Genomic DNA, 19,177 nt, shown 5'->3' on the forward strand with positions numbered 1-19,177 from the left:
TTTTTGGACGTCACCACATCAAAAAATCAACACAAGATGTCAAAACGGCCAAAACTGTCAGGTGCCCAGGGAAGAAAAAAGAGAAAAGAAGAGAAGGAGAAACAAGAAAAGACAGAGGTAGCAGGTAGGTAACGTTAGCCTACATGAAATTATTTGTCTGTTACAGAATGTGATAGTAACCTGGCTTTTTAGCATTAAGCTAATGTTACATGATTCGGCAATTGCTAATCAATAAGTAGCTAGTTCTGTTTTAACGTCGGGTTAAGATTGTGGAGGGGGCTAAATTGTTATGGACAATAATAATGTAACGTTAGGTAATTACAGTACTCCCACCTTACATTCCTCAGGGACATTTGTATTAGATCTTTTAAGCAGGTGTTTTTGTTTACATTGTTATTGCCTTCTGGTTAGCTAATGTTTGCCCTGCAGGTAATAGTCACTTTTCCACCCCTTTATATATTAGGTATAGTTGTAAGTAAAAAAAAAAAAAGGTCAAAGACAAAGCTATTCGGTTTCTTGTGAGTATATACACTTCACTGCTGATGTGGGAGGGCGCCACCTAAAATCTTGCCTAGGGCGCCAGATTGGTGAGGGCCGGGCCTGGTCATAATGGAACAGACCATAATTCTAAAATGTGTTTAAAGTCAAAGTTAAAGTTAAAGTACCAATGATTGTCACACACACACTAGGTGTGGCGAGATTATTCTCTGCATTTGACCCATCACCCTTGATCACCCCCTGGGAGGTGAGGGGAGCAGTGGGCAGCAGCGGTGGCCGCGCCCGGGAATCATTTTGGTGATTTAACCCCCAATTCCAACCCTTGATGCTGAGTGCCAAGCAGGGAGGTAATGGGTCCCATTTTTATAGTCTTTGGTATGACTCGGCCGGGGTTTGAACTCACAACCTACCGATCTCAGGGCGGACACTCTAACCACTAGGCCACTGAGTAGGTTTAATGAACATCCAAGGACAATTTTAATATGTATTCAATCAACAGTTTAAAATTTTAAAACATCAACTCTTATTAAGGGTTAATATTCAAGAAAGCTCAATATGTACGTCGAACAGTGACCTATTACATTAATAAATTGCTGTAAGAGACACATTAGTGTCGATATCTACTATTATATTCTTGTGCAATTAATATTAACCGACGTGCTAGCTATGTGAGAAACCTGTTTGCAAAACGGTGAACAATGTCAACATAGGATCAAGCAGCGATTATAAATATGGAAGTCTAAAAGCCATTTGTTTTGTAAGGTTAGCTAATCAGGCCCGATGTGCTGATTAGCATACAGTTAGCAATCAGCACTAACTCTGTGTGTGTGTGTGTGTGTGTGTGTGTGTGTGTGTGTGCGTGCGTGTGTGTGTGCACGATGGTGTCCTGGTGCGAGCCATAAATAAAAAGAAAAAAAAGAAAAAAACTAAGAAGGGGGTGAAAAAAAAGAAAACAAGAGAAGGTCCACACACACACTTCCGGCTGCAGAGTGAGTGAGGCGCCTGCAGAGTCATGCAAATGTAGCAACAAATAGCACACACTTGCGGGAAGAAAAGCTTACCGGTTACCGTCCACTCCTCGGTCTCCCTCCCGCGTAGCACCGATTGTTGACCACTGCTTGGATACAACCGATCGAATGTGTCGATAATTCCCAAAAAAAACCGATGGAACTTCGTCTGCCTCTTTTTTTTTTTTTCCTTTTTTTTTTTTTTTCCTCCGATGAAGTAGCTGCCTCGTCTGGGCTTCACTTCCTCCGGATGAGGTCGTCAGACAAAAGGAACTCGGTGTCATGACGTCATTTCCGGTAACAAAATGGCACCTCTTTTAAAAAAAAATAAATGTTTAAATCTCGTGGTTTCGGCTTTTTACTCTGTTATCCTGCATTTTTGTGACCCTAAATCATTATTAACATCTTATATATTTTCGTTATCATTACAATGTATGTCGTTATATATTGACCTCAAATCCAGGAGTGCTGCATTCACGTACTCAGGGCCGGCCCGTGGCATAGGCCGTATAGGCAAATGCTAAGGGCGCCGTCCATCAGGGGGCGCCACGCCAGTGCCACAAATGTTGGAGAAAAAAAAAAAAAAGTTGGTACTATTATTTCTAAATACAAAAAATAATCCAACGTTAATTAAAATGCAAAGTAAAGCCTATATAATGGAAATATTATTTGTTACAATAATGCGCCCCCTCCCTTCCCGTATCATGACTCTTTTTGGACGTCACCACATCAAAAAATCAACACAAGATGTCAAAACGGCCAAAACTGTCAGGTGCCCAGGGAAGAAAAAAGAGAAAAGAAGAGGAGGAGAAACGAGAAAAAGACAAGAGGTAGCAGGTAGGTAACGTTAGCCTACATGAAATTATTTGTCTGTTACAGAATAGTAACCTGGCTTTTTAGCATTAAGCTAATGTTACATGATTCGGCAATTGCTAATCAATAAATAGCTAGTTCTGTTTTAACGTCGGGTTAATATTGTGAAGGGGGCTAAATTGTTATGGAAAATAATAATGTAACGTTAGGTAATTACAGTACTCCCACCTTACATTCCTCAGGGACATTTGTATTAGATCTTTTAAGCAGGTGTTTTTTGTTTACATTGTTATTGCCTTCTGGTTAGCTAATGTTTGCCCTGCAGGTAATAGTCACTTTTCCACCCCTTTATATATTAGGTATAGTTGTAAGCCTAGTTGTTAAAGTGCACATCATTAATGTAAATTAAGCAATATGTATGTAAAAAATATTGTATTTCATATATTCATTTTTTATTTTTTGCATTCATTTATTTATTCATATTTTTTTTATCTTGTTAACTATTCTGATTGTTAATTTGCTTTCTTTAAGTAAAAAAAAGGTCAAAGACAAAGCTATTCGGTTTCTTGTGAGTATATACACTTCACTGCCGATGTGGGGGGGCGCCACCTAAAATCTTGCCTAGGGCGCCAGATTGGTTAAGGCCGGGCCTGCACGTACTATAGTAAAAACAATAAATTGTTATACGAACACTTACACTGCAACTGAAAACGACTTTCTGTTAATAAGACTACTTTCCATTTGGCTTTTAGTGATTAGATATCTATTTATATGTAGATTTAAACACATCTCCTTTGTATTGAAAATTGTATTTCTGTTTTACTGTATCCAGGGGCGTCACTAGCTTTTAAGGACAGGGGGGGCTTAGCCCCCAGGAGATGCACAGGATGCGAGCGAACGTAAGGCACGAGCACAAAACTTCACAAACGGCTAACAAAGACTTAGAAATGATTCATTGTTATTAGTATCTAATAAATTGAAATTTATTATGTTTGCAGATGATACAAATGTATATTGTTCAGGAGAAGACTTGAAGGAAGTGTTGAGGGTAATAGAGGTTGAGTTGATTCAGCTAAAAAAATGGTTTGATATCAATAAGTTATCATTAAATGATAAGAAAACTAAATTTATGGTGTTTAGTGGTGCAAGAACAAATCGTGAAGTAAAACTAAAATTAAATCAAGTGGAAATTGATAGAGTATATGAAACTGAATTCTTGGGAATAATAATTGATCATAAATTATGTTTGAAACCGCATATTGAATATATAAAGGGAAAAATATCCAAATCCATTGCCATTCTTTATAAAGTAAAACACATGCTGAATAAGAAATGTCTGCATATGTTATATTATTCTTTTATTTTTCCATATTTAACATATTGTGTTGAAGTTTGGGGAAATGTTTTTAGAACAAACATAGACCCAATAATTAAACTTCAAAAAAGGGTAATTAGAATAATACACAAAGCGTGCTACTATGAACATACCAATCCATTATTTATAAGTTCTAATGTGTTAAAATGTTCAGATATTGTGTTTTTAAAAACAATGGAAATTATGTTTCGAGTAAAGAACAGCCTTCCAGCTTGTATTCTTAGGTTATTTCAATTAAGAGGAGAAACCCATAATTTACGGGGGGTATTGATTTTTGAAATAGGTAAAGCAAGAACGAATATTAAATACAAATGTATTTCAGTTTTAGTAGTTAAATGGTGGAATAAGCTCAGTGATGAGTTGAAGACATGTACTTATTTGTTAAGGTTTAAGAAAACATTGAAAGGTGAGATAATTGAAAAATATAAAATATAGTAACAATTACTTTCATCCCATTGATTTTTTTTTATTTTTTAACATTGATGTTCCAGATAATCTTATTTTCAGTGAAGGTATAGGATAGGCAAATATAAGCTTTGGCTTCAGCCTATTCCTTTTTCGGTCATGCTTTTTCTTTTCTTTTCTTTTCTTTTCCTTTTGTGTGTAAATGTGTATGATTGTTATACTGTATATGTATAGTCTGTACTTTTAAACTGGTCACACAAAATGGTTAATGGTTGATGGTTGATTATATGACCGAAATAAACTTATTTCATTCATTCATTCATTCATTATTATTTCAGTCGGTTTATTTTCAATCTGTGTTCAGTACAACAACAAACATGGGTTTGCACAGTGACATTTTGTTTACAGCATCAACAAGAAACAATTACTTGCATGATGATTATTATTATTATCTACTGATGATAGTCATATGTGAATGAGCTCAGCTCCTGTTCTCCTCCATGTGTAAAGTGAGAAACACAGCTGATGCTCCAGAAGGAAGTAACCCCAAAGATAGCAAATGGTAAAAAAGAGTGCACATTTAACTTTATAAATAATCAGGACCTTAATGATGCATTTCAGGCTAACTAGCTAACTAAGTAGCAGCATTGTTTTAGAGCGGGAATGTCAACTTTTTGTCAAACACAGACCTGGTGTAAAGTGGAGCTAATACATTTTACTACAAGCAGTGATGAATACTTACTTTCTTGAAAAAGTTTCTTATGTCCATTTTGCATCCGTTCACGTTCTTGTTCTGCAGTGCTGTGTGCTAATGTGCTTCGTACACCTGCAGGACCGCAAGCAAGGTCGTGGAGAAAATGCGGACTGGATTTTGAGTGATGTGGGCATTTTCTGTATGAACAAGTCCAAGGACCGCAAGCAAGGTCGCATAGAAAATGCGGACTGGATTTTGAGTGATGTCGGCATTTTCTATATGAACAAGTGGAATGGATTGGATACCGACACACTAAAGGGGCTCTCTACCTTACGCTAGGAAGTGAGGGGAAACTGAGTGAATAATGACAGGTTATATTATTATTTATTTAAACTCATATTCGGGCCACTTTATAATGAATATGTCGGCATGTATTTGTAAAAAAAAATCAATATATAATATATATATACATATATATATAAAACACCAGATTATTTAGGGGGGCTTAAGAAAATTGAGCCCCCCTAAAATAGGCCTAACAACGCCAATGACTGTATCCATCCATTTTTCTACCGCTTGTCCCTTTCGGGGTCGCGGGGGATCCTATCTCAGCTACCAGTTACCATTAATTGATTTACGTGAACCCCGACTTAAACAAGTTGAAAAACTTATTCGGGTGTTACCATTTAGTGGTCAATTGTACGGAATATGCTGTGCAATCTACTAATAAAAGTTTAATTCAATCAAAGCTGCATTCGGGCGGAAGGCGGGGTACACCCTGGAAAAGTCGCCACCTCATCGCAGGGCCAACACAGATAGACAGACAACATTCACACTCACATTGACACACTAGGGCCAATTTAGTGTTGCCAATTAACCTATTAGGGCTGTGAATCTTTGGGTGTCCCACGATTCGATTCAATATCGATTCTTGGGGTCACGATTTGATTCAAAATCGATTTTTTTTTTCCAATTCAACACGATTCTCGATTCAAAAACGATTTTTTTTCCCGATTCAAAACTATTCTCTATTCATTCAATACGTAGAATTTCAGCAGGATCTACCCCAGTCTGCTGACATGCAAGCAGAGTAGTAGATTTTTGTAAAAAGCTTTTATAATTGTAAAGGACAATGTTTTATCAACTGATTGCAATAATGTAAATTTTAACTATTAAAAAAATTACCTCCTTTTGCACTATTTTTATTTTCTCTCCTTCCTATGTTTTGCATATTTGTAGACTGTCGCACTGATACTGGAGTTGCTTTTAATCTCATTGTACCTGTGTGTAGTGACAATAAAAGGCATTCTAATCCATTATTGAAGTGAAGTACATTTAATTGCACTGTTTAAAATGTGCCCATGAATAAACTTGCCTTGCATGATAATCATAATGGACATGCTGTTATACACTATAGTAAAGTAGGTTTATAATGGACTGTGACCTGGGTCCTGCCACTTTTTATTTTATGTATTTATTTATTTGTATTATTAACAGAGGTGGGTAGAGTAGCCAGAAATTGTACTCAAGTAAGAGTACTGTTACTTTAGAGATTTATTACTCAAGTAAAAGTAAGGAGTAGTCACCCAAATATTTACTTGAGTAAAAGTAAAAAGTATGTTGTGAAAAAACTACTCAAGTACTGAGTAACTGATGAGTAACATACACTCATATCATATCATATATATATATATATATATATATATATATATATATATATATATATATATATATATATATATATATACACACACATATATATATATATATATATATACATACATTGATATATACAGTATATAATTTATATTTATTTATTTTGCTGTTTTTGTTTACATGTTAAAGGTGTTTTAATGAATATACATGCATGTTTAACATATAGATTCATTTCTTTCATGAAGTCTAGAATATAAATTGGTGTATTACCTGATTCTGATGACTTGCATTGATTGTAATCAGACAGTAGTGATGATAACGTCCACGTTTTCAAATGGAGGAGAAGAAAAGTCCCTCCTTTCTGTCTAATACCACATGAAAGTGCTGGGTTTTTGGCATCTTATTTGTCCAGCTTCCATATTTGTTTTTATACACTTTACAAGAAATATATTGGCGGCAAACTCCGTAGCTTGCTAGCTTGTTTGCGCTGGCTTTCGGAGACTCTTGTTTTGAAAGCGCAGGCGCGGTGGAGCGGCACTTTTATTGTGAAGACAGGAACGTCCTCATGTGCGTTCAGTCTTTAGGCTTTTGACGGGATGTACGGTTGAAATAAAAAAGTATCTTTTTTCCTTCACACTTTTGATTGATTGATTGAAACTTTTATTAGTAGATTGCACAGTACAGTACACATTCCGTACAATTGACCACTAAATGGTAACACCCCAATAAGTTTTTCAACTTGTTTAAGTCAGGTCATGTGACCGCCTGGCTCTGTTTGATTGGTCCAACGTCACCAGTGACTGCATCTGATTGGTGGAACGAAGTGAAACGTCACCAGTAAGGCAGGCACTTTGAAGGTCTGTCTGACAGACCAAAACAAACAAAGCGTGCATTAACAGATCGATAAAAATTAGTAGCGAGCTGAATGTAGATAAAAGTAGCGGAGTAAAAGTAGTGTTCCTTCTCTATAAATATACTTAAGTAAAAGTAAAAGTATGTTGCATTAAAACTACTCTTGGAAGTACAATTTATCCCAAAAGTTACTCAAGTAGATGTAACGGAGTAAATGTAGCGCGTTACTACCCACCTCTGATTATTAATAAATTGTGACTAATCTAATCACATTAGCACTATGTTGCTGTGTAATCTTATGCTGCTTCTAATCAGAGAAACACAATATTACCATTAGTTGTTGTTGTTTTTTTGGACATAATAGACTATTAGTAATTCGTTTTATTTATAGATATTGTCGACAGTCACAATAGGCAGACTTGCAGTTCACCAAATGTACACGCGGCGTCGCTGTAGGCACAGCGTGACACCTCTACAGTTGCTCGTCAACATCCGGCGACACGTTTCCCCAAGCAGTCTCGATTCCCACAAGATCCTCTCTCTATTCAAATCCGCTAAATGCTATTTTTTTCCCAAATTTAATCACCAGCCTACGTCTTTTTTTCGTATTGTTGTTTCTTTCAAATGATACTCCTACTGGAGAGTTAGTTAGTCATACAAGCGGAGGAGTATTGGAAGCCCAGATGGGGGAGGTGAGGAAGCTGCAGAAGAAGTTAAGGCAGATTGAGAACTTGGAAATAAAAATCAGTCTCACGCCAGAGGAGGAATTTAAGGTACAATAACTCTCATGTCTTGTAGGTTTGTTTAATGTCTATTTCAAATCACTGCTGTACATACACTATAAACAGACTAAATAGCTGATGAGTACATCACAGCAAAGCATAGCAATCCCTTGATTGGCGCCCAATGGCTATTTATTGGCTCTTGGTGTGGATACAATTCAGTATTTGGCTAAATATGTGTGTTTATTTTTATGGTTAATGTTGATGGTATCATGAAGTTCAAGAAAAATAGGTTTAGTATGAATTAATATGTGGTGGGCTCTCCTATTTCTGGGGCTGAGGTAGTTAAAAAGCTCCTCGGTGGCAAGGCCCCAGGGGTAGATGAGATCCGCCCGGAGTTCCTTAAGGCTCTGGATGCTGTGGGGCTGTCTTGGTTGACAAGACTCTGCAGCATCGCGTGGACATCAGGGGCGGTACCTCTGGATTGGCAGACCGGGGTGGTGGTTCCTCTCTTTAAGAAGGGGAACCGGAGGGTGTGTTCTAACTATCGTGGGATCACACTCCTCAGCCTTCCCGGTAAGGTCTATTCAGGTGTACTGGAGAGGAGGCTACGCCGGATAGTCGAACCTCGGATTCAGGAGGAACAGTGTGGTTTTCGTCCTGGTCGTGGAACTGTGGACCAGCTCTATACTCTCGGCAGGGTTCTTGAGGGTGCATGGGAGATTGCCCAACCAGTCTACATGTGTTTTGTGGACTTGGAGAAGGCATTCGACTGTGTCCCTCGGGAAGTCCTGTGGGGAGTGCTCAGAGAGTATGGGGTATCGGACTGTCTGATTGTGGCAGTCCGCTCCCTGTATGCTCAGTGCCAGAGCTTGGTCCGCATTGCTGGCAGTAAGTCGGACACGTTTCCAGTGAGGGTTGGACTCCGCCAAGGCTGCCCTTTGTCACCGATTCTGTTCATAACTTTTATGGACAGAATTTCTAGGCGCAGTCAAGGCGTTGAGGGGATCTGGTTTGGTGGCTGCAGGATTAGGTCTCTGCTTTTTGCAGATGATGTGGTCCTGATGGCTTCATCTGGCCAGGATCTTCAGCTCTCACTGGATCGGTTCGCAGCCGAGTGTGAAGCGACTGGGATGAGAATCAGCACCTCCAAGTCCGAGTCCATGGTTCTCGCCCGGAAAAGGGTGGAGTGCCATCTCCGGGTTGGGGAGGAGATCTTGCCCCAAGTAGAGGAGTTCAAGTACCTCGGAGTCTTGTTCACGAGTGAGGGAAGAGTGGATCGTGAGATCGACAGGCGGATCGGTGCGGCGTCTTCAGTAATGCGGACGCTGTATCGATCCGTTGTGGTGAAGAAGGAGCTGAGCCGGAAGGCAAAGCTCTCAATTTACCGGTCGATCTACGTTCCCATCCTCACCTATGGTCATGAGCTTTGGGTTATGACCGAAAGGACAAGATCACGGGTACAAGCGGCCGAAATGAGTTTCCTCCGCCGGGTGGCGGGGCTCTCCCTTAGAGATAGGGTGAGAAGCTCTGCCATCCGGGGGGAGCTCAAAGTAAAGCCGCTGCTCCTCCACATCGAGAGGAGCCAGATGAGGTGGTTCGGGCATCTGGTCAGGATGCCACCCGAACGCCTCCCTAGGGAGGTGTTTAGGGCACGTCCGACCGGTAGGAGGCCGCGGGGAAGACCCAGGACACGTTGGGAAGACTATGTCTCCCGGCTGGCCTGGGAACGCCTCGGGGTCCCACAGGAAGAGCTGGACGAAGTGGCTGGGGAGAGGGAAGTCTGGGCTTCCCTGCTTAGGCTGCTGCCCCCGCGACCCGACCTCGGATAAGCGGAAGAAGATGGATGGATGGATGAATTAATAATGAAGTGGACTTGGTCTACTTGACAGCTTTTGCCTCAGGAGGTCAACAAGAGGAAAGCCGTCCCACAAAAGTAATTTGCCGGGACTTTATTTTGTCAAAGTGAAGCTATACTATAAATACTGTGTGTGTGTTACCCTGGAACTGTCTAAACTTTCCCCGCAGCTGAAAGTAAGAAAACAAATAGAATCGCTTGTAAGCTACAGCATCGCTTCATCGACCTGCTTTGAACGCTCGGCGGCTGTTTATTTGCAGCATTTCAACTGGGGGATGCTGTGTTTGTTTTAAGCTATATGCCGTTGTGTTGCAAAACATCCATCCATTTTCTACCGCTTGTCCCTTTCGGGGTCGCGGGTGGTGCTGGAGCCTATCTCAGCTGCATTCGGGCGGTAGGCGGGGTACACCCTGGACAAGTCGCCACCTCATCGCAGGGCCAACACAGATAGACAGACAACTTTCACACTCACATTCACACACTAGGGCCATTTTAGTGTTGCCAATCAACCTATCCCCAGGTGCATGTCTTTGGAGGTGGGAGGAAGCCGGAGTACCCGGAGGGAACCCACGCAGTCACAGGGAGAACATGCAAACTCCACACAGAAAAATCCCGAGCCCGGGATTGAACTCAGGACCTTCGTATCAATCCAATCCAATCCACTTTATTTATATAGCACATTTAAACAACAAAATGTTTCCAAAGTGCTGGACAACAATATTAAACACAATTAAAAACAATATAAAATAAATATGATTAAAAACAATTTCAAAGGGTAAAACCAATTAAAACAGTCAATAGAAATCAAAATTTTAAAAACACAGAGGACCACACAACTCACGTAGTGTTAAAAGCCAGAGAATAAAAGTGGGTCTTAAGACGAGACTTAAAACAGTTCGAACATGGAGGGGCAGAGTGTTCCAGAGCTTAGGGCCGACCACAGAGAAGGCCCTGTCTCCCCTGGTTTTAAGTCTGGTCTTGGACACCACGAGCTGGAGCTGGCTCTCGGACCTCAGAGCGCGCGCAGGATTGTAAGTTTGGATGAGGTCCGAGATATACTGAGGTGCCAGTCCATGTAAAGCTTTAAAAACAAACAGCAAGGTCTTAAAATCAATTCTAAAATGAACAGGGAGCCAGTGCAAACTCTCAAGGATTGGGGTTATATGCTGGCGTCTCCTGGCCCCTGTTAAAAGTCGTGCTGCCGCATTCTGGACTAACTGCAACCGGGAGAGAGCTTTTTGGCTAATGCCAGCATAAAGTGCATTGCAGTAGTCCAGGCCACTTGTAATAAAAGCATGCACGACTTGTTCAAAAAGGTTAAAAGATAAAAACGGTTTTACCTTTGCTAAAAGACGAAGATGATAAAAACACGATTTTAAAACGCCATTGACTTGTTGGTCAAGTTTAAAATCGCTGTCTATAGTGACGCCAAGGCTGGTGACTTTGGGACGCACATCATTTTGCAATGGTCCCAAGCAGGCCCGGCCCTAACCAATCTGGCGCCCTAGGCAAGATTTTAGGTGGCGCCCCCCCACATCGGCAGTGAAGTGTATATACTCACAAGAAACCGAATAGCTTTGTCTTTGACCTTTTTTTTACTTAAAGAAAGCAAATTAACAATCAGAATAGTTAACAAGATTAAAAAAATATGAATAAATAAATGAATGCAAAAAATAAAAAATGAATATATGAAATACAATATTTTTTACATACATATTGCTTAATTAACATTAATGATGTGCACTTTAACAACTAGGCTTACAACTATACCTAATATATAAAGGGGTGGAAAAGTGACTATTACCTGCAGGGCAAACATTAGCTAACCAGAAGGCAATAACAATGTAAACAAAAAACACCTGCTTAAAAGATCTAATACAAATGTCCCTGAGGAATGTAAGGTGGGAGTACTGTAATTACCTAACGTTACATTATTATTTTCCATAAAAATTCAGCCCCCTCCACAATATTAACCCGACGTTAAAACAGAACTAGCTATTTATTGATTAGCAATTGCCGAATCATGTAACATTAGCTTAATGCTAAAAAGCCAGGTTACTATCACATTCTGTAACAGACAAATAATTTCATGTAGGCTAACGTTACCTACCTGCTACCTCTGTCTTTTTCTCGTTTCTCCTCCTCTTCTTTTCTCTTTTTTCTTCCCTGGGCACCTGACAGTTTTGGCCGTTTCGACATCTTGTGTTGATTTTTTGATGTGGTGACGTCCAAAAAGAGTCATGATACGGGAAGGGAGGGGGCGCACCGTGCGGGGGGGTAATGTTGTAACAAATAATATTTCTATTATATAGGCTTTACTTTGCATTTTAATTAACGAGGGATTATTTTTTGTATTTAGAAATAATAGTACCAACTTTTTTTTTTTCTCCAACATTTGTGGCACTGGCGTGGCGCCCCCTGATGGACGGCGCCCTTAGCATTTGCCTATACGGCCTATGCCACGGGCCGGCCCTGGTCCCAAGTCAGTGAGGGCCGGACCAAACACTAAAATTGTATTGTGAGGCACATGCACTAACTCCTGTCCCACCGTGCTGCCCGTTGCAAAACATAATAAACCTAATAAAAAGTCTGTTACATTTCATTTTTAACGGAACTGTTAGATTTTGCGAAGTTTGAAAGCGGCTTCCATGACCAAGCATCAATAATTTGCATATAATGTAAACTTTAGGGGAGGTGAGGGGAGTAGTGAGCAGCAGCGGTGGCCTTTATTGTATTTTCTATATCTGTGTGAAGTTGCAACCCCCACCTTGCACAAAACTTCCCAAACTTGTTTCTATTTGTGCTGCAAAATTTGTTGTTTGTGCTCTCCCTGTTTCTAAGTTATTCTAAAATACATTTTCTGACTAGTGATGTCATTCAGCCCCTCCTCCCCCACCGTGTCCAAATGACCTCAAACCTGTTCCATTTGTTTTTTTGTCTATAGTTGTTAGGTTATTAACATTTCAATATAACCATCCACCTCACCTGGTCAAAACCTCCAAGTTAAACCAGTGCCAAAGGTTTGTGCTGCAAATTATTTTTTGGTCTACCTATTATAGTTTTTAAGTGATCACGATTTATGTGTTTGTTAATATGTTACTAGTAATCATAGCTTGACCACCCAACTATGTCAAACTCTCCCCAAACCTGTCCCATTCGTTTGGGCTGCAAAAATATTTTGTTTAACTAGAGTTTTTAATTTTTTCCAAACTTGTCGCAGTGTGCTACGTTTATGCTGCAACAATTTTCGTTTGTGCCATTGTGGTTTTTAAGTTATTAACCTTTTATGGTTTTTATGGTATTTACGTGTAAAAAAAAAAACTGTTACTAAGCCTAACACGACCCCCAACTAAGTCAAAATCTTCCTAAATGTGTCCTGTTCGTTTGTGCTATATTTGTGCTGGTTTTCTGCTGCAAACAAAGTTTTGTCTAATTATTATATATTTTTTTAAAGATTCATGTTTAGATTTAGATTTAGATTTAGATTTAGATTTAGATTTATTGGTCCCCTTGGGGAAATTCATTGTCACTGCCGTACATTTAAACAATAGACATTACACATCACAAAAAAAATAACAAAAAAGACATCATACATGACCAACACACATTTACAGGCTTGTCAGACAGGTCGGCCGGGCCTGCTGTTAAGGGCGGCTATAGCTGCAGGGATAAGGCTTTTCCTTATGACTCATAGCGATCTCCGTAAAACGTTATTAATTTAAAAACTAATTGTTAGACCAAAACAATTTGCCGCACACATGATTGGGACAAGTTTGGACAAGTATTACAGTTTTTAAGTTATTCACGTTTTATGATTTATAACCATCTAAATAAAACATTAATAACTTAAAAACTATGATAGTTAGACCAAAAAGTTTGCAGTTTAAACGCCGCACAAACCACTGGGTTAAGTTTGGGGAGATTTAGACAAAGTCGGTGCGCCAACTTCACACTGGTATTTTACAATGTGTAAATACATGGAAAATCACCAAAATTGATATCACATACATTTACATTTTATTTCAATGTACAGAATATGTCAAAACATCCGAATAGAAAGCACTCATTCTGATTTAAATTGTCAAACTTTATGCATTTTTTCAGATAAATGATTATAGTATTTTTCTATGTGTAAATTCATACAATATCACTAAAATGTTTTAAAAATATGCACTGTTTTTTTTTCTTAGATTACGTGCATTTTAATACTTGGGTTATTTGCTTGAACTTGGTATACACATATTTACATGCAGTTAACTAATCTAAGTGCATTTATAGACAAAGTGCATATCATGTTCTCTCACCACTAATCCTTAATTTATATACGATGTATAATGTATTGTGTTTTTCAAATGTTGAAATACAGTACAGACCAAAAGTTTGGACACACCTTCTCATTTCAATGCATTTTCTTTATTTTTTTTTATCAAAACTATGAAACCTGTGAAGTGGAAACCCTTTCAGGCGAGTACCTCTTGAAGCTCATTGAGAGAATGCCAAGAGTGTGCAAAACAGTAATCAGAGCAAAGGGTGGCTATTTTGAAGAAACTAGACTATAAAACATGTTTTCAGTTATTTCACCTTTTTTTTGTTAAGTACATAACTCCACAGGTGTTCATTAATAGTTGTGATGCCTTCAGTGACAATCTACAATGTAAATAGTCATGGAAATAAAGAAAACACATTGAATGAGAAGGTGTGTCCAAACTTTTGGCCTGTACTGTATATCAATACCCTCTCTTGACTGGTCAAAACCAATGCAGGATGAGAGGTCATATAGGCCATTTGATTAGGCACACTTCCACAATCTATGGAGCACCTATGCAAGACTTGGATCAAAAATTGCTAATTTTTTGATTGACACTGCCAGAGAGGTATTAATTGAATGATGTGTTTATTATAGTCATACTTGCCAACCCTCACGGATTTTCCGGGACTCACGAAATTCAGCGCCTCTCCCGAAAACCTCCCGGGACAAATTTTCTCCCGAAAATCTCCCGAAATTCAGGCGGAGCTGGAGGCCACGCCCCCTCCAGCTCTATGCGGACCTGAGTCCGCTTTCCCACAATATAAAGAACGTCTACAGTAAAGCAGTCCGTCTGCCGTAAACAGCAATGTTGTGACACTCTTAAACAGGACAATACTGCCATCTAGTGCATTTGATGAAAGCACTTTTGTGCGTGCCACACAGCAATGCATAATCAGAGAGGGTGTTCAGCATGGTTAGAAAGATAGTGACAGAGAATAGAACAAGGATGGACAATTCAACCCTTAACTCAACAACGAGTAGATGAGTGTTATGTGTGTGTATATGTGTAAATAAATGAACACTGAAATTCAAGTATTTCTTTTATTTATATATATATATATATATATATATATATATATATATATATATATATATATATATATATATACCGGTATATATATATATATATCCATCCATCCATCCATTTACTACCGCTTATTCCCTTCGGGGTCGCGGGGATATATATATATATACCGGTATATATATATATATATATATATATATATATATATATATATATATATATGAAATACCGTATTTTCCGCACCATAAGCCGCCCTGGGTTATAAGCCGCGCCTTCAATGAACGGCATGTTTCAAAACTTTGTCCACCTATAAGCCGCCCCGTGTTATAAGCCGCATCTAACTGCGCTAAAGGGAATGTCAAAAAAACAGTCAGATAGGTCAGTCAAACTTTAATAATATATTAAAAACCAGCGTTCTAACAACTCTGTTCACTCCCAAAATGTACGGTAATGTGCAAATGTGCAATCAATAAGCATCAATAACTTAATGTTGCTCGAACGTTAATGTCACAACACACAAAATAAACATAACGCTCACTTTCTGAAGTTATTCTTCATTCATAAATCCCTCGAATTCTTCTCCTTCGGTGTCCGAATTAAAAAGTTGGGCGAATACGGGATCCAAAATGGCCGGCTCCGTCTCGTCGCAGTTCTGTGAATCCTGCCTTCCGGAAAGCTCGGACCACAGTTGTGACCGAAATATCCGCCCAGGCATTTACGATCCACTGGCAGATGTTGGCGTATGTCGTCCGGCGCTGTCTCCCTGTCTTAGTGAAGGTGTGTTCGCCTTCGGTCATCCATTGTTCCCACGCCGTTCGCAGTCGTGCTTTAAATGCCCTGTTGACACCAATATCGAGCGGTTGGAGTTCTTTGGTTAAATATTGCCTTAAGTTTAAATTCTGCGTTATACGCGTGTCGCTTAGTAGGAGCCATTTTGTGGTCTTTACAGATGTAAACACACAAATGAAATGAAACGCAATATCCGGGGGCTTCTTCTTCTATGGGGGCGGGTGGTTGCTTACAGTAGAAGAAGAAGCGCTTCCTCTTCTATGGGGGCGGGTGCTTACCTTGGCGGTTGCTTACCATAGAAGAAGAAGCGCTTCCTCTTCTATGGGGAAAAAAGATGGCGGCTGTTTACCGTAGTTGCGAGACCGAAACTTTATGAAAATAAATATTTATATTAATCCATATATAAGGCGCACCGGGTTATAAGCCGCACTGTCAGCTTTTGTGAAAATTTGTGGTTTTTAGGTGCGGCTAATAGTGCGGAAAATACGGTACTTGACTTGGTGAATTCTAGCTGTAAATATACTCCTCCCCTCTTAACCACGCCCCAACCACGCCCCCCGCACCCACCCCCCACCCCCTACCTCCCGAAATTGGAGGTCTCAAGGTTGGCAAGTATGATTATAGTGGTTTGTATTTTGTGCAATAATACACTAAAAGGTGCTCCTATTGTTTTAGTAGGCTTATTTGTTGACGCGAGAGGTGCAAAATCTTGGAAACAGCCCTCGTTTATGACTACAGAGTAAATGTGAACTAATGTGAACCCTGAGTCAGCTGACCTTCATGTGATGAATAGTCAGAGTGTTCTTCTATCTCTGGAAATAAATATTTAATGCAAAATTGTCTGGACTAATTGATATGTAATAATAAGTCAAGACAGGAGTGAGAGACGCACCTCGCTTGATGCCGACACATGAAATGAAGACAGGCGGGGTGTTAATCACTTGTGCGTATCAAACACTTGTGGATGCGCTGGCTTGCTTTTACAGTCAATTTGGCTTCTGCTTCATCCTCCTCCTCCTCCTCCTCTTCTCAGATCTCCAGGAAGGAGGAGCTGCGTCGCAGATTGGCTGAGCTTCAGCTGCAGCTCTGTGGCCCACAGCGAACTCTGGGGATCCGGGCAGACGGCGAGGAGGCAGAGATGAAAAGACAAGTGTAAGGATGCGAGCGGGCCCTGCCGGCAGATGGAGAGAGGCGTAATTAGTCAAAATATTGACGTGGGGAAGCATTTGATCTTTTTGTGTGCGTATCATTCCAAAAACACACTGCAGGTCAAAGATACTGACTTTAACAACAAGTGTTCTCCTGCTCATAATGTTTAACATCGTTCAGGGATTACTATATAAAAACCTTCCAGGGCTTTAATAGTAATGAATGACATGACACACAACAAGTATGTTCATTATGTGCGCCTCACCATTCATCCGACTTGCTTTTTCTGGGGATGCCGGAGTCTATCCCAGCTGACTTGGAGCGAGAGGTTGAGTACAGCCTGGTCAGATATCACAGGATCTGACACTAGAAACAACCCTTCACAGATACATAGTGCAGAATGGAACCATTGCACCCCTAGTTCAGAACCATTCAATCTCCTGTGCGCCTTTTACACAGACTGTGACATACCTGTCAACCTACTAGTGTTGTCCCGATACCGGTACCAAAATGTATTTCGACACTTTTCGGTACTTTTCTAAATAAAGGGGACCGCAAAAAAATTGCATTATTGACTTTATTTTAACAAAAAATCTTACGGTACGTTAAACATATGTTTCTTATTGCAAGTTTATCCTTAAATAAAATAGTCAACATACAAGACAACTTGTCTTTTATTAGTAAGTAAGCATACCTGCCAACTACTCCGGTTTTCCCGTAATTAGTACGGTTTTCATCAACCTATTCCGGGTTACGGTTGCAGTGATAAAAAATACGGTTTTTCATTAATTAAAACCATTTTTTTTTAAAAAGTTTTATTCACGAAATCGCGTAACAACAATGACAATCGACACTGCTTCCCGTAACTTCCTATCGAGCCATTCCGAATGCCATGCGCGAGGCTATTTATAGCACCGCTGCCAAGCACGAGGCACCTGTTGCCCATTGTTTCCAAACGAGCGAACGATCATGGAATCAGCCGGAGAAAAATCGCAAACGAGTCTTAAACCGAAAAGAAAACTGCAGTCATTCCGTGAAGAATATTCAAAAGCCTATCCGGGAATAATTATCCGTTCCAAAAAGGGTGAAAACTACGCGAATTGCACCTTGTGCAGACAAGATTTTTCGATCGGACACGGAGGAATTAGCGATGTAAAAGACCACGTTGGGACAAAAAAACACAAGTCTAATGCCGTTGCTAAATTTGGATTTTAGCCACAAAAAGGTAATGACACCAATGTTATCTATTGGAATTGTTTAGTACTGTTATACTGTTAAAAGTGTTTATACTATTTATGCTTTCAAGTCCAAGTTGAAGAAATCTTGTTAAATGTTGACAGCATAACTACCAAAATACAGAAGTATGTCCTTAATATTTTTGCAGTGCTATTTCTGTTGAAAAGTTAAAATGATTACATTAGAGATGTGATGTGCCACTTTTCAAGTGTCTGATGGCTTAAATTAATTTTCATTCATTTTTCATATTTTGAATTCTTTTGAAAGGCTTACAAAAAAACTACATTTGAATTGTAATTCCATGCTATTGACAGGACTATTAATTTTAATGAAGTTAGCTTACCATGTTTACAGTATGATAATTGTGATAGAAATGTGAATTTTAGGCACAGAATATTTTTTACAATTGAACAAGGCAGTAGATTATACAAGCTTGGACAGAAAGTTAATAATGACACCAATTTTTTTTTAATGGAATTGTTTAGTACTGTTTTACCATTTGTTTACTGTAAAAAGTGTTTATACTGTTTATACTTTCAATTAACAAATTGAAGTCTTGTGAAAGGTTGACAGGATAACTGGCATTAACTGTCAAAATAATTTCAAACTATTGAAGTTAGCTTACAGAATAAACATGTCAATCAACCCATATGATTTTTGCTGTAATATTTTTGTTTTGAAAAGTCACTGTGACTGATAGAAAAGTGATGGTTTTAGCAACATTTTAACCTGTCTGAATGCTAATAATCATTTTGCGTCGGGGGGGGGCGAAGCTGAACCCCCCACCAGG

The 19,177-nt window shown here is 39.3% G+C and overlaps 2 protein-coding genes across 4 annotated transcripts in view; one reads left to right on the forward strand and one right to left on the reverse strand.

The window, feature by feature from the left end:
• The window catches only part of znf384b (zinc finger protein 384 b), a 46,417-nt gene extending 44,642 nt beyond the window's left edge, over window positions 1–1,775 (reverse strand). For 2 of the 3 annotated variants that reach the window (XM_061947710.1, XM_061947709.1), the window contains exon 1: window positions 1,560–1,773. The gene's annotated coding sequence lies outside the window, so the exon portion shown is untranslated. Of the gene's footprint in view, window positions 1–1,559 lie in introns of all 3 variants that reach the window. The other variant, XM_061947708.1, reaches the window with a different exon arrangement.
• A 6,014-nt stretch (window positions 1,776–7,789) lies between these two features.
• The window catches only part of LOC133595069 (telomerase protein component 1), a 33,781-nt gene continuing 22,393 nt past the window's right edge, over window positions 7,790–19,177 (forward strand). Inside the window, exons 1-2 of the mRNA XM_061947712.1 lie at window positions 7,790–8,073; window positions 17,036–17,154. Of these exons, the coding sequence (XP_061803696.1) occupies window positions 7,984–8,073; window positions 17,036–17,154 (209 nt within the window). The 5' untranslated portion in view covers window positions 7,790–7,983. The remainder of the gene's footprint in view (window positions 8,074–17,035; window positions 17,155–19,177) is intronic.

This window comes from Nerophis lumbriciformis, linkage group LG04, assembly GCF_033978685.3.
Source record: "Nerophis lumbriciformis linkage group LG04, RoL_Nlum_v2.1, whole genome shotgun sequence".
Taxonomy (NCBI): domain Eukaryota; kingdom Metazoa; phylum Chordata; class Actinopteri; order Syngnathiformes; family Syngnathidae; genus Nerophis; species Nerophis lumbriciformis.